At 38.5% G+C, this 16,686-nt stretch overlaps 1 protein-coding gene across 1 annotated transcript in view; it reads right to left on the bottom strand.

The window, feature by feature from the left end:
• Positions 1-16,686, bottom strand: part of PDS5A (PDS5 cohesin associated factor A) — a 173,565-nt gene that overhangs the window by 81,550 nt on the left and 75,329 nt on the right. The window contains exons 9-15 of the mRNA XM_011949083.1: positions 15,566-15,660; positions 13,770-13,915; positions 9,633-9,784; positions 7,957-8,070; positions 6,066-6,147; positions 4,327-4,375; positions 3,615-3,754 (exon numbers count right to left, since the gene is read on the bottom strand). Coding sequence (XP_011804473.1) covers positions 3,615-3,754; positions 4,327-4,375; positions 6,066-6,147; positions 7,957-8,070; positions 9,633-9,784; positions 13,770-13,915; positions 15,566-15,660 — 778 coding nt within the window. The remainder of the gene's footprint in view (positions 1-3,614; positions 3,755-4,326; positions 4,376-6,065; positions 6,148-7,956; positions 8,071-9,632; positions 9,785-13,769; positions 13,916-15,565; positions 15,661-16,686) is intronic.

Here is a 16,686-nt window from a genome sequence, read left to right as displayed (position 1 = left end):
AGTAAATAAAATTTTAAAAAGAAGTGCAAATGCAAAGGTTGAGGTAGTCTGGGAATTTGGCACATCCACATTCCCAGCCCTGAGAGACAAGCCCACTCTTTTCTCTTCCCTAAATTGGTTTTCCTCCTCAAGTCCTCCTAATTATTGGTATTTGCAATGGTATTCAGACCTCTATGCTGAATAAAAGATACATGTTCTATGCAGCTAGACCTCTCTGCATATACATCTAATATAGTCTGTATCCTTTATAAGTTATTTTAAAACTATCAACTCTAATCCTTTCTAGAACAAAGTTAGACCTATGTAATTGAAATTAGGTTTCCCTTATTTGTCTCTATAAGCCTGGTCCCAAGCATAGTACTTGACGTTTATGCGTAATATTGTAAGAAGGATTATTTATTTAAATCCAATAGGGCAGTGCGGGGCCCTTATATGGAGAAACACATACCCCCCGCCCACAAACACAAAGAATTATCCATCACTCAACGGTGGAGGCAGATTTTGAGAAACGTGTTGTTAAGGCAATTTCATCATGTGAGCATCAGAGTGCATGCACACAAACCTAAACAGTATAGTGTACTACTTCTATACTACAAAATTGTACAGCATGTTACTATGCTAAATGCCATAGGGAACTGTAACACAGTGGTATTTGTGTAAACATTATCTAAACATAAGGTAAAAATACGAAAGATAAAAAACATAATATAAACCATATAATAAAAATGCCATATAAAAGATAAAAAACAGTACACCTACATAAAGAGCACTTATCATAAATGAAGCTTACAGGACTGGAAGTTGACCTGAGTAAGTCAGTGAGTAAGTGGTGAGTGAATATGAAGAAACAGGACATTACTGTACACTACTGTAGACTTTATAAACACTGTACACTTAGGCAGCACTAAATTTATTTAAACATGTTTTCTTTCTTCAATGATAAATTATCCCTAGCTTTTTTGTAATATTTTTACTAAACCTCAAGGGCTTTTTTTTTTTTTGGAGACGGAGTCTTGCTCTGTCGCCCAGGCTGGAGGGCAGTGTCATTATCTCAGCTCACCGCAAGCTCCACCTCCTGAGTTAACGCGATTCTCCTGCCTCAGCCTCCAGAGTAGCTGGGACTACAGGCACCCGCTACCATGCCTGGCTAATTTTTTTTTTTTTTTTTTTTTGTATTTTTAGTAGAGACAGGGTCTCACTGTGTTAGCCAAAATGGTCTCGATCTCCTGACCTCATGGCACGCCAACCTCGGCCTCCCAAAGTGCTGGGATTACAGGTGTGAGCCACTGCACCTGGCCAGGCTTTTTTTTAGCTTTTAAAAAACTTTTTGGAGACAGAATCTTGTTCTGTCACCCAGGCTGGAATGCAGCGGTGTATTCCATTTAAGCTCACTGTAGGCTTAAACTCCTGGGTTCAAGTGATCCTCTCATCTCGGCCTCTGGAGTAGTCAGGACTATAGGTGTGTACCACCACATGCAGCTATTTTCTTTCATGTTTTGTAGAGGCTGGGGTCTTGATATACTGCCCAGGTTGGTCTCAAACTCCCGGCTTCAAGTGATCCTCCTGCCTAGGCCTCCCAAAGTGCTGGGATTACAGGTGTGAGCCAATGTACCGGTCTTTTTTTTCTTTTTTAGCTTTTTGACTCTTTTGTAGTAACGCTTAGCTTAAAACACACATTGTACAGCTGTACACAAAATGTTTTCTTTCCTTATATCCTTACTGTACTAGCTTCTATTAAAAATTTTTTTGGCTGCATGTGGTGGCTCACACCTGTAATCCCAATACTTTGTGGGGCTGAGGCAGGTAGGTTTCTTGAGCTCAGGAGTTCCAGACCAGTTCTGTCTCTAAAAAACATAAAAAATTAGCTGGGCATGGTGGCATGTGCCTCTAGTCCCAGCTACTCAGGAGACTGAAGTGGGAGGATCACACGAACCCAGCAGGCTGAGGATGCAGTGGGCCTTATTACATCACTGCACTCCAGTCTGGGTGACAGAGTAAAACCTTATTTCAAAAAAAAAAGTTTTAAAACTTTTTTTGGTGCAAAACTAAGATACAACCACACACAGTAGCCTAGGCCTACGCAAGGTCAGGATCACCAAGATGTCACTAGGTGATAGGAATCCTTCAGTTGTTATAATCTCCTTTTTTTTTTTTAAACTTTAAGTTATGGGATACATATGCAGAATGTGCAGGTTTGTTACATAGGTATACATGTGCCATGGTGGTTTGCTACACCCATCATCCCGAGCTCTGTTATAAACTTATGGGACTCCCAAAATATATGTGGTCTTATCTTTGGCCAAAACGTTGTTATGCAGTATATGGTTTTAGATACATCAAGAATCTTTTGCCTGGGTGTGTGGCTCATGCCTATAATCCCAGCACTTTGGGAGGCCGAGGTGGGTGGATCACCTGAGGTCAGGAGTTCCAGATCAGCCTGGCCAACATGGTGAAAACCCGTCTCTACTAACAATACAAAAATTAGCCAGATGTGATGGCACATGCCTGTAATCTCAGCTACTCGGAAGGCTGAGGCACGAGAATCGTCTGAACCCAGGAGGTGGAGGTTGCAGTGAGGTGAGATCACTTGAAGGAGTTTGAGACCACCCTGGACAACATATATTTTTTCCTTTTCTTGAGACAGTCTCATTCTGTCACCCAGGCTGGTGTGCAATGGCATGATCTCAGCTCACTGCAACCTCCACCTCCCGAGTTCAAGCGATTCTCCTGTCTCAGCCTCCTGAGTAGCCCAGATTACAGGCATGTACCACCACAACTGGCAAATTTCTGTATTTTTAGTAGAGATGAGGTTTCACCATGTTATCTGGGCTGGTCTCGAACTCCCAACCTCAGGTGATCCACCCACCTCGGCCTCCCAAAGTGCTGGGATTACAGGTGTGAGCCAACGTGCACGGCCTACAAAAAAATTTAGAAACTTAGCTGTGTGTGGATGCGTGTGCCCATAATTCTAGTTATTCAGAAGGCTGGGGTACAGGATCACATGAGCAGAGGAGTTTAAGGCTGCAGTGAACTATGACTGTGCCACTGTACTCCAGCCTGGGTGACAAAGCAAGACTATCTTAGGGGAAAAAAAAAAAAGGCTGAAGAGATGAATGGATAAATGTTCCCTCCTGATAGCTTTAAGAATATTGGTTTTATATGAAATGAGTTCAAGAGTAGAATGAAGACAAAAGTCTAGATAGGAATTTACTTTATCTATAAATGAAACCGGATATATGGCAATGTTACTACTACTAATTTATTGACGATTATTTCCATTCTAATACATGAAAGAAGAAAATGCACATGCACGCAAGTATTCAGAAAATACTTATCAATTACTCAATGAATGTCTACTAAATACAAAGTACTTTATCTTGTAAAATTCCTAAGACCAATCTCCCTGGCTTAGTTCTTTAGTTATTTTCATGGAATGTGGCTGGAGAGTGAATGGTAAATAGAGAATTAACTTGACAACAGATATACTTCAAAGTAATTCAGAGCTCATGATATTCTTAAATTTATACAAATCACTATATGTAAAACAGACTTTAATGACATACATATTTCTGAAAGTAAAGCTCGAGAAAAAGTGTCAAGTATGATTTACTAACCACACAAATATCTGCTTGTTTGCAAGAACAGGTTGGGCTAATTAATAACTCCAATTGAGACCGAAGTTTCTCATCATCGCCGAGAACCTGGTTAAATTTCTTCACAAAATCTTGTGCTTTCCCGGGGTCAGGCAAATTCTCTATAAAATTAAAAGAGAATCAATATTAAAGAAGAAAAAAGGCCGGGCACGGTGGCTCAAGCCTGTAATCCCAGCACTTTGGGAGGCCGAGACGGGCGGATCACGAGGTCAGGAGATCGAGACCATCCTGGCTAACACGGTGAAACCCCGTCTCTACTAAAAAAAAAAAAAAAAAAAAAAACACAAAAAACTAGCCAGGCGAGGTGGCGGGTGCCTGTAGTCCCAGCTACTCGGGAGGCTGAGGCAGGAGAATGGCTAAACCCGGGAGGCGGAGCTTGCAGTGAGCTGAGATCCGGCCACTGCACTCCAGCCTGGGCGACAGAGCGAGACTCCGTCTCAAAAAAAAAAGAAAAGAAAAAAAAGAAGAAGAAAAAAAACTATTATACTAAGCTAAAGAACAGGTGCAATAAAAATATTGTGGGGCTACTAAAAAGAAAAATCAGCCTAACTAAAATTAAGATAAAGATTGTTTTCTTTTATTTAACATTAAATCAATAGTCCCACTGGGTAAATAATTTGTTTGTCTGTATTGACGTTTATTACACGTTTAGTGAGTAAATAAACATACTCACTTGCTATGGTCATCAGTTTCCCAAACATGGCAGAACAGTTAGCTTCTGACTGAAATTTAAAACAGAAACAAAAGCACAACTAGTCATACATGTTAAGAAATTTCTGTAACAAAAATCAATACTCATTACTGTATATTTTTCATGAAGTTCAAAAAAAAAGTTCATCACAGTCTGCTCAATGGAAAATGGTTTTACCACATATATACACTAAATCAACAACAAAGAATTACATAGTAGCAACTATTAAGACAAATAGAAGGAAAGGAGATGTTAGGAGGAAGGTACCAAAAAAAACCACAAGTATACAACTTTCACATGAAAGTTACATTGCCAGAAGATTGGAAAAAGATCAATGAAGCAATCAACATATAAAATTATCGTATCAGAATTACTATGAAACTACATGCCACAAAAAAATTAACTAAAAATATAAAGAGGAGAAACTCTTTTTTTCTGGAATAGAGTTCTGTTAGCTACTTTGTAGCCCATTACTTAAATAACTTCAGGAAAACCTCCTTTCTAAAATGTACTTCCCTTTCCTCTATCCCATAAAGCATTACTTTATATTTCAAAGTTTGCCAGACTAGGTGCAGTGTCTCACACCTGTAATCCTAGCAATTTGGGAGTCCTAGGCAGGTGGACTGCATGAGCCCAGGATTTTGAGACCAGCCTGGGCAACATGGTGAAAACTCACCTCTACAAAAAACATACAAAACCTAACTGGGTATGGTGAAGCACACCTGTAGTCCCAGCTACTCAGAAGGCTGAGGTGGGAGGATCAGCCCAGTGACATGGAGGCTGCAGTGAGCTGTGATCGTGCCACTATGTGACAGCCTGGGCAACAGAGTAAGATCCTGTGTATTTAAGGAAAAAAAAAAAAAAAGTTTCCCGCCCCTGTTCCAGCATCCATGTGTCCCTGAGGACACATATATATGGTCCCCTGGTTAAGAACACCTATTCTAGCCGGGCGCGGTGGCTCAAGCCTGTAATCCCAGCACTTTGGGAGGCCGAGACGGGCAGATCACGAGGTCAGGAGATTGAGACCATCCTGGCTAACACGGTGAAACCCTGTCTCTACAAAAAAATACAAAAACTAGCTGGCGAGGTGGTGGGCGCCTGTGGTCCCAGCTACTCGGGAGGCTGAGGCAGGAGAATGGCGTAAACCCGGGAGGCGAAGCTTGCAGTGAGCTGAGATCCGGCCACTGCACTCCAGCCTGGGCGACAGAGCGAGACTCCGTCTCAAAAAAAAAAAAAAAAAAAAGAACATCTATTCTAGTAAATACACTTAAAAATGTAAAGTTTTTTTTCCCACGTTGCAAAAATTTAACAGCATTATTTCTTTTAGTTTGCCACTGGCATATTTATAGGATTGATATCTGACATTCACTCTACACTGAGAGACCATGAATCAGGCAGTGAAAAAGAAATATTATGTCTAATGTAATTTTATCCTGAAATTTAATTCTAATTATTTGAAAACTGATTATATATAAACTCTCAGTGTCTGAAAACTTCATATAAACTAGAAACCACCATTTCTTTGCTTACACTGGAAAATAAGAGTTTGTTATATTTATTTTAAATGGAAATTTATCCTGGACAACTACAGAAATTATATTTAACTGACATGTGGAAAATAAAACACCTGAGATACTTTTTCCTTGCTTTATTATGTAGAACTACAGAAAATCTGAACAGTGATATAATAAACTATGAATTTAAACAAATCATGAACCTACTGTAGGCTGCTTGTGCAAATCCAACAGTTCGCGTACATGACTCCGAAGCATGTTCTGACACTTCCACATTTCGTTGAGAGCTCTGTAAAGTTATGAACATGAAAAAACGCATTACATAACAATACTGGAAATTATTCAGCGTTACAACCTTTCTTGTTGCATGCTGTATGTACACCACTCTTCTACATCTAACTAAAAGTTTAAACACCGGGAAACATATTTATTAGGATTTAAAACTATTTAGTACAAATGGTAAATATAAGCCTTCTTATGAGAGAAAATATTTGACAGGTTTAGAAAGATTAATAGATAATAAAGAGATTGAAAGATGTACTAAATACAGGTAGCTAGAAAGTTCTGGTACAAGGAAAGAAAATGTCAAAGCGTAAGCGACATACAACAAACTGAAAACCATGTATATGCTTGGAGCACAGGGCATGTGTGTGGAGCATAAGGAAGCTGGAGCATTCCATAGACACAGATCAAATCATGAAGGCCTTATACAGGCTAAGGCGTATACATGAAGCACTATAGACTATTTTGAAAAATGAAATATCAAAAATGATGCAGATTCAAGATGCCAAATTTACATTATTGTGTTCATTCTAAACTTTTCTCTCTCCAGGAACACATATTTTCTTCTCTCAGAAATCCCATCCGTATTTCCAGGTGCCCAGGTGACAGAGCTCTGAGAAATCACTCATCTCTAAGCACTCTTTGTCAGATATTTTGAAATGTAAACAAACATTGAAACCTTAAGCAAGGAAAGGCATTAGTAACCACGATACAACACTATCTTAATAGAACTTCTGCCAAAATGGCAGTGTTTTTTATTTTTATTTTTGAGACACGTCTCACTCTGTTGCCCAGGCTGGAGTACAATGGGATGATCTCGGCTCACTGCAACATCTGCCTCCTGGGTTCAAGCAATTCTGCTGCCTCAGCCTCCCTAGTAGCTGGGATTACAGGTGTGTGCCACCACGCCAGCTAACTTTTTTGTATTTTTAGTAGAGATGGGGTTTCATCATGTTGGCCAGACTGGTCTCGAACTCCTGACCTCAAATGATCTGACTGCCTCGGCCTCCCAAAGTGCTGGGATTATAGGGGTTAGCCAGCACGCCTGGCCTAAAAATGCAGTCTTAATCTAATAATGCAGGAACACCTGAAGAAGCCACAAGGACAAACAGTCAAATTCCTAACTCAGAATTCTCTTTTTTAAGACACAGTCTCACTACATTGCCCAGGAAAGTCAAACTTCTAGGCTGAAAAGACCCTTCCATTTTGAGATCAGAATTCTTAATGACATGACTCATTTACTTTGTGTATTTTTGACAAAAATTATATATACTATCATGTACAACATAATATATGTATATATTGAAGTGAAATGACCACACATCCTGGTTGGCCTGGGACAGTTTGAGTATGCTGGTTATCTGAGCAAAAATACCAATAGTGATCCCTTTCTGAAAATAATCCAGCTGGACCATCAATCATATGACCATCCTACATAGAGAAGATCTGAATATGTTCACCCAACAAAGAATCAGTATTCAGTTATTAGGTTTAATATGTAGTCTGGAAGGATAAAGCACCAGCAGTTTCAGACACTAGCCACAGGTATTTTGACATGGTCATTTATTTGAACACCTGAAACTATCCTACTACTGACCCAGCTGCCAAACACGCCTTCACATATACGAGTAAGAATACTTTTGGTGTTAACTGACCTGAACATGAATCATAATATTTTGTTGATAAATATTTACCTGAGGTTCTTGATTCAACTATAGAAGCAGCAACAACCCAATCAGTAACAATTAATTAGATAAGATGAAGTAGTTTTATGAAATCCTTAGGAAATACAGCAGTTATTTGAAAAGTAACTTACTTTACAGCATTTGGATCCAAACTAGCATATAAGTAATATAAGCATTTCATTCTCTCTTCTGTTTCCAGGTTGTGGGGGACAAGATACTGAGCAAAGATTTTCTCTACCAACAGTCTAGGAAATAACAACAACAAAAACCTAAGTGACACAATTATTCTATTTTTAAGAAGCAATTTTTTTTTTTTGAGACAGGGTTCTTGCCATGTCACCCAGGCTGGAGTACAGTGGTGCCACCTCGGCTCACTGCAACCTCTGCCTCGCAGGTTCAAGCAATTCTCCCACCTCAGCCTCTCCAGTAGCTAGGACTACAGGCATGTGCCACCATGCCCAGCTAATTTTTATATTTTTTGTAGAGACAAGGTGTCCCTATGTTGCTAAGGCTAATCTGGAACTCCTGAGCTCAGGCAATCCACCTGCCTTAGCGTCCCAAAGTGCTGGGATTATGGGCATGAGGCACCGCACCCAGCTAACATTTTAAGTTTTAACCATCTTGTGCCAAGATACCATATCAAGATAATAGCTATGTGTGCACATACAATGGAAGATATCAGTTTATAATGACTTCCTTCCTTGCAAAACATTCAGTACAGTTTAACTTCAGAGACATGGTTACTATCTGTGGCTTTATAATTTGTCAGTACGAAACATTTGTTCTAGAAGGTTTAAATGTTATTCCTAAATACAGGGTGCTAGGCTGTTCCACCTACTCTTCAGCAGTCTAGAACAATAGTGAATTCATTAATGCAACATATAAAGCTATGATTCACAGCAGAGTTAATTCTCAACAAACTCCTTAATTTCCTGATTACAGTTCAGCCCATTTCCCATGTTGTCACATAGTTAAAAACAGGGTCCCCCCTGCTTCATATTACTTCCAGAAAATGTAGTTTTTTCCTGTGTATATCGGATCATTCTTCTCTCCATAATCTAAATTCCTTACCAATATTGGAATATCCTTCTTGCTAGTACATATTGCTTGTATCTTTTTTGCTTTTATTATTTAACATCACTGGATTAAAAATATACAAGGTCTCTTAATTAACAAATGAAATACATATCCAGTGATACCAAAGAAGTTAGCTTAATTAAACAAAACAAAAGAAACTATTCTGCACAAACCAAGTATCATCTGTATGATCCAATATAGAATTGTAAGTAATATTCAGAAAATGAAAACAAGTTAGTAATTCCTCTATTGGTAGTGTTGTAAAAAGGAAAGTAGTAGTTAATTGAATAGTGCTCTCTTGCCACACATTGGGCTAGGATGCTTTACATTCTTTATTTTATTTAATCTACATGATAATCCTACAGAAAAGGCATTATTATTTTTCCTTTTTATATAAAACTGAAGTGCACAAGAAGTTAATGAACCTCTGTAAGAATACACATCTAATAAAGGGCAGAGTGAACATTTGGTCTCTAACTCCAAAGTCCATGCCTATTTCACTATTAAAAGGTTACCTTATAATCATGGACAGAGTCTTGTTTAAACACAGTATATAAAAATATGTAAAAAGTTATCTCTAAACTTAGAAATAAATGACTAATCAAGTTGAATGAACTTAATTTTATTTATGAAGTAAATACATAAAAATAAGAAATTACTAAAATATTAGACATTTTTTAAGTAAAAAGTAGTTTTATACTCAACCATTCTACCAACATATTAAACTCACTTGTCATCAATGCTGTTCTGATAATAAATATGCAAAAGTTTGTCCTTTATCCAGCTGACTTTCTCTGCAGCTTCCTTTCCTGCTTCACCATGAAGACAATATTTCTTATAAAGCTGAGCCAGACCCATCATAGCTTCTTTTCTTACTCGCCACTAAAAAGCATAAAATTTATTAGATGAGAAAGATAACAAAACTCTGTACTAATTTCCAAAGATTGCCTTGGGTTCATTAGGTTGTACAATCTTATGTGTGCCTTTATAAACTGGCACATTATTTCTCTTCATAAAAGGCTTTACAAACAATTTTGAATCTGTTCCTATTTAGAAATTTTCCAATGCAAATATTGCTAACGATCTACTTTTTTCTTTTTAAAGAAATGGGATTTCTTTATGTTGCCTAGGTTGGTCTCAAATTCCTGGGCTAAATAATCCTCCTGCCTTAGCATCCCGAGTAGCTAGGACTACAGGCTACTGATTTTTTATTTCCCTTGAAAACCAGTAATAATCTTATGGGAGATTTCATTTGATTCTATTGAAAGAAAATTCACCAAGTTTTAGAAGTGATTATAATTTTCCTTGCAAACAAAACTTGTATTATCTGGAATGTTTTAACTGCCAGCCGCATCCCTTTAGATGTTAACTTCGGATAAGAACAAAATTCACTATCAAGAATTCTGGGCCAGGCACGGTGGCTCATGCCTGTAATCCCAGCACTGTGGAAGGCCAAGGCAGGTGGATCGCTTGAGCTCAGGACTTGGGGAACTGACTACCTAGTGAATCTAAAATTCTAGTAAATCTAAAATTGTAGTGAATCTAGGAGTTGAGCTGGCTGACTACCCAGTCGATCTAAAAATACACTCACAAGCTGACAAAACCTGCCCACTCACACAGAGCTTCCAATCAGCTATGCAGGGATTCAGTTAAAAATCTGACCAAGGGTGGGCAGCACTTTGGGAGGCTGAGGTGGGCGGATCACCTGAGGTCAGGAGTTCACGACCAGCCTGGTCAACATGATGAAACCCAGTCTCTCCTAAAAACATAAAAATTAGCTGGGCATGGTGGCACACACCTGTAATTCCAGCTACTTGGGAGGCTGAGGCAGGAAAATCACTTCAGCCTGAGAGGCAGAGGTTGCAGTGAGCCAATATTACAGCACTGTACTCCAGCGTGGGTGACACAGTGAGACTCTGTCTCAACAAAAAAACAAAAAACAAAAAACCGACGAGATATTCAAGGATCATCAGACCTTTGAGGAATGCTTTCAACAGTAAAGGAGAGGGACCAAAACAAACAGGCCAGAAGAGGAAAACAGGACTCAGTAGAAACAGAGAAAATACAGGTAGTAGAAGACACCTTCAAATATTCTCAGTGAGATAAGATTTTACACTATAAAATAAGACTCAATTCCTCTGAGGAATAAAGGAAGGAAGGTAGGGAGAGAGGCAGGGAGAAAAGGAGGGAAGAAAGCAAGGAAGAAGAAAAGGAAGGAAAGGAGGGAAGAAAAAAAGGAAAGGAGGCAGGGAGAAAGGAAGTTAGAAAAATTAATGATTCAACCTGAGGAAAATGATTTAAAAAATAAAAAAGAAAAGGAAAAAAAAGAAATTAGATAATGAGAGGTGCTTTTGGAAATTAAAAATGGAGATGAAGTAAAACAACAAAGATAACAAAATCAAACTATCAGTCCAAGAATTTCAACATCAAATTAAAGAGTTCCCAAAAGAGAGAACAGGCTCACGCCTGTAATCCCAACACTTTGGGAGGTGGAGGTGGAAACAGGTACAGATCCCTTGAGCCCAGAAGTTCGAGACCAGCTTGGGCAACATGGTGTAACCCGGTCTCTACAAAAAATACAAAAATTAGCCAAGTGTAGTGGCACACACCTGTAGTTCCAGCTACTTGGGAGACTGAGGTGGGAGGATCACTTGAGCCTGGGAAGAGGAGGGTGCAGTGAGCTGAGATTACACTACTGCACTCAAGCCAGGGCAACAAAGTGAGACCCTGTCTCAAAAAAAAAAAAAAAAAAAAAGAATCTTAGTGATCACCATAAGTGAACGTCCTTACCTTGCAAGCCTAAAATGCAAACGATTTAGCTAGTTAGCAGAAGACTCTTTGGGACTTTTAGAGGTTGGGAAAGTTTAATAGGGTAGGAAAGAAAGGCTGTGAGAGAAGAGACAGGAAAGGAGACCATAAAAACTCAGAATGAGGATCATCATAAGATGTAAGAAAAATAGTAGTAAAAAAAATATCTGTGTATTAAAAGAAGAGGAAGAGGAAGAAGAGGAGGAAGAGGAGGAGGAGGAAAAGGAGGAGGAAAAGGAGGAAGAGGAGGAGGAGGAGGAAAAGGAAGAGGAAGCAGAAGCAGCAGCAGAAGCAGCTGAGTGTGGTGGTGAGTGCCTGCAGTACCAGCTATTCAGGAGAATGAAGCAAGAGGATCACTTGAATCCAAGAGTTCAAGTTCAGCCTGGGTAACATAGCAACACGTCACCTCTAAAAAAGAGAGGTGGGTGGGAGTATGTTATCAATACTTTCTTATAAATTTCTTGTATCATTTTCTCATTTTTTAGGCCACTTATTAGATGGAATAAAATTTTGTGCCTATATAACAGATTAGCAAAAGCATTTTGACATTTCTTACATGACATAAAAAAAAAAAAAAAACACGAGCAATAAAATCTTAAGATGAAATCCTGTTCCCAAATTTCTAGACAAAATAATTTTTTTTTTCCAGAAAGGCTATAAAGGTCATCTAACTTATTAAACCAAAATCTGGGTCAGAAAATATACAGTAGGTGTTACTGTTACCACATTGTACAGTTTCAGTTAGGAAGATTCATTTATTCAACTTTCTGAAACTATGAAAAAAATTGTAATAGTAGTGAAACTTTTTTAAAAGGGGGAAGGGAGGAATGTCAAATAACCACTAGGGGGAGAGTCATTTCATTTAAATAAAGCTAAGGGAAAAAAATCTTCAAAGTTAGAATTACTAACACTGTTGAACAAGTTAAAAAGTATCCACCTTTTTTTAAACACCTGGCTCCTATGACAATTTTAAAAGTAAAAACTTAAATAATACCTCTTTCTATATTTTAAAACCAAAACTAATTATTTTTCTACCCTGAAACTGTAATAGTCATTTGCAGAGGAAAGTAATTTTCAATTACACCTCAAATAAAATAATAGTATGTTGCAAGGCAATCATGAAACATGTTAGAAATGTTAGGCCTAATCAGCCTGCCTTACAGGTATGTCTCTTGTTCATACCTGACCCTATTCGTTAGTTGTATTCTTAGCACTACTTTTCCTTTTCCTTATCAATCCATGTTTTCTTTTCTTTTTTATTTTGAGATGGAGTCTCGTTCTGTCTCCCAGGCTGGAGTGCAGTGCCTCAATCTCGGCTCACCGCAAGCTCCGCCTCCTGGGTTCACACCATTCTCCTGCCTCATTTTCCTGCCTCAGCTGGGACTACAGGCGCCCGCCACCATGCCTAGCTAATTTTTTGTATTTTTAGTAGAGACGGGATTTCACCGTGTTAGCCAGGATGGTCTCGATCTCCTGACCTCATGATCCACCCGCCTTGGCCTCCTAAAGTGCTGGGATTACAGGCGTGAGCCACCGCGCCCAGCAATCCATGTTTTCAACTGCATCAAATGGAGAAAATCACAGGAAAAATAACTAAACATATAACCATCACTATCGTCCTTAGCTTGGTACATCAATATGTGAACGTCACTTTCTTTAAGTGATATTCTTTAGTTCAATGAATGACAGACCCAGCTAAGTTATACAAGAAAGTCATATGTGAAAATGTTAACTATAAGAATATATGATCAATTGTTATTCTTTCGAAACTCATCATCTAAATAAAAAGGTAAAATTTGATTAACTTAGTGGTTCTCTTATAAAGGTATGCTAGAAAAGAAACCCATGCTTAAGATCTCAAAAAGTATAGAATCCAACGTATTTATTCATAAGGATAATTAAAAGATATGTAGGAAACATACAAATTAGGAGCTCTTTATCATTGTTATCAATTTGATTTTCACACAGAAAGACACTAAATGTAACAGAAAATGATACCCAATTGTATTTAGCAATTTAAACAGTAAATTACAGAAGAATAAAATGCCTCAGATTTTACCCGTTTATCCAGTGTTCTTTCCCTTACAAAGCCAAGCAGCTGATCATTTACTAAGGCCAGGTCCCTCTTGGCAGCTGTTATTATAGTAACAATGACATCATGACGAATAGCTTCTTCTGGATCATGTGATCTAACCTTTAAATATTCTGTAATAAGAGAAAAAAACTTAGGCTAAATGTTAGCTATGTAATTTGTCATGATTTGGAACGGCAAAAAAAGAACAGAAACACGTCAAGTTTTTGTCCATACTAAAGCAATGTCTGTAAAATATGAAATGAAATTAAATCATGTTATTTTTACGGCAGCAGTACTCTACTGTAATCACAAAACTGCACTTAAAACTCCAAAGTTGCCCAGGTGTAGTGGCCCACAACTGTAATACCAGCACTTTGGGAGGCTGAGGCAGGCAGGTCACACAAGCTCAAGAGTTCATACCAGCTTATGCAACATGGCAAAACCCCATCTATATGAAAATTACCAAATAAACAAAACTCATTAGCCAGAAGTATAGTGGCCTGGCCCTGCAGTGCCAACTACTTGGGGGGCTAAGGAGGGAGGATCACTTGAGCCCAGAGGTCAAGGCTGCAGTGAGCCAATATCAAGCCACTGCACTCCAGCCTGGGTAACAGAGTGAGGCCCTGTATCAAAAAATAAATAAAATAAAATAAAATACTTCATAGTTACATCTTATTTTTTTGTTTTCAAACAGAGTCTCACTCTGTCACCCAGGCTGGAGTGCAATAGAGTGATCTCGGTGCACTGCAACCTCTGCTGCCCAGGTTCAAGCAATTTTCATACCTCAGCCTCCGAGTAACTTAGATTACAGGTATCTGCCACCATGCCTGGCTAATTTTTGTATTTTTAGTAGAGATGGGGTTTCACCATGTTGGCCAGGCTGGTCTTGACCTCCTGGCCTCAAGTGATATACCTGCCTTGGCCTCCCAATGTGCAGGGGATTACACCTGTGAGGCACCACACCCATAGTTACATTTTAATAATGTATTTTCATCAGTTATCCTGGAAAAGTCAGTTCACAATGCAGTATCTGATCTATGTCAGTTTGAATTTCAGTTACAAATTAACAGTCTTAAAAGAAAAACAGTGAAAATGCTTATGGCAATTTAACTGATAGGTATATACCTGCAAATTACACAATATAAAATCCAGACTATTTTATAATCTCTTTAAAAATTCTTAAATAATTTATAATACAAACTAAATCTAAACAAAAAAATGTTGTTTCCCCTGTTCTTTTTGGTAAATAACAGCCTGTTGACAAAACCACTTATGTGCCGCTACCAAACAGGTAGATTTAAAAGCTCTAGATTCAAAAGAATGAAAAATTCTAGTCTAGTGCAGAAGATAATCGTGTTCCCACTTATTATTAAATGCCACTATATTTAATTAAATAGACATAATGATTTCTACCCAAATCCAATGTCTTAAGAAATACGCTACTTCCTTAAATTATGATTTTCAAAAAATCTCAAAGGATTAAAATATGAAGATTTTAAGCTGGGCATTGTAGCACCTGCCTGTAATATTCGGGATGCCAAAGTGAGAGGTCACTTGAGCCCAGGACTGAGAGCCTTTTTTTTAAACAAACAAATAAATAAAAAGATTTTAAGAGTAATTTTATTACATGAACATGAAATCATTTCTTAGTGTACAACAAATGAAAACCCGAGACCATACTAGAGTTAAAATCTACTTGGAAAGTGAAGTTAGGTCACAAGTCATATCTACAATACAGTTTTATGATTATGCTAATATCTGTAATAAACCAGCTAACTTACCTGTGAGATCCTTCGCTAAATCTGGGTGATTCATTAAACAATGACTGGCAAATTTCACACTTTCTAATCTCACAGGAACATGAATGTCATTAAATCTACACAGAAAAAGATTGCTAAACATTAATTGTAAGGCAAAAAAATTATTCTCAAACCAGGTATCTCTAACATGAAAATGCTTATACACAACAACAGTTACTGATTAGATCATCTGTTATGAGCTAAGGTATTCTGAAGGAAGAATATAAAGTACACTACAAGGTAAAATGACACAATTTCACAAAAACATTTTCACAAACAGAATTTCTTTACCATGCTAAAACTAACAAAAAAACAGTATAAACACATCCCTCAAACCAAACTATACACTTTATGGAGTTATAATTTGAGAGCTTAATATTATGCTACAAAGTAAAAATATTCAAAACACACACAATCTTCTTGAAGAATAAGTATATAGGAGATTCTAAGCACGGTGGCTGACACCTGTAATCACAGCACTTTGGGAGGCGGAGACAGGTAGACTGCTTGTGCCCACGAGTTTAAGACCAGCCTTGAAAACATGGCAAAACCCTGTCTCTATAAATATATAAAAATTAGGCAGGCATGGTGGCATGCCCCTGTAGTACCAGCTACTACTCAGAAAGCTGAGGTGGGTGGATTGCTTGCACTCATGAGTTCTAGATCAGCCTTGAAAACATAGCAAAGCCCTGTCTCTACAGAAAAAAAACACAAAAATTAGCCGGGCGTGGTGGCATTCCCCTGTAGTCTCAGCTACTCGGGAGGGTGAGGTAGAAGGACTGCTTGAGCCTGGGAGCTCGAGGCTGCAGTGAGCCATAATTGTGCCACTGCACTCCAACCTGGGTAACAGACCCTGTCTCAAAACAAAACAAGACAAAAGGTTTATGAGACAAACACTGGGGAACTTGAGGTAGAGAGCAAACCATATATAAGGGGCAGATCTGGAAGTTCAAAGACGAGTGCAGAAAATGTGTTACTAGCCCAGGCGTGGTGGCGGGTGCCTATAATCCCAGCTACTCTGGGGGCCGAGGCAGGAGAATTGTTTGAACCTGGGAGGCAGAGGTTGCGGTGAACAGAGATCACGTCACTGCACTCCAGCCTGG

This window comes from Colobus angolensis, unplaced genomic scaffold (genome assembly GCF_000951035.1).
Source record: "Colobus angolensis palliatus isolate OR3802 unplaced genomic scaffold, Cang.pa_1.0 Scaffold29, whole genome shotgun sequence".
Taxonomy (NCBI): Eukaryota; Metazoa; Chordata; class Mammalia; order Primates; family Cercopithecidae; genus Colobus; species Colobus angolensis.
Note: the sequence above shows the minus strand (reverse complement) of the source record. Positions and strands in the feature narration are given on the sequence as shown.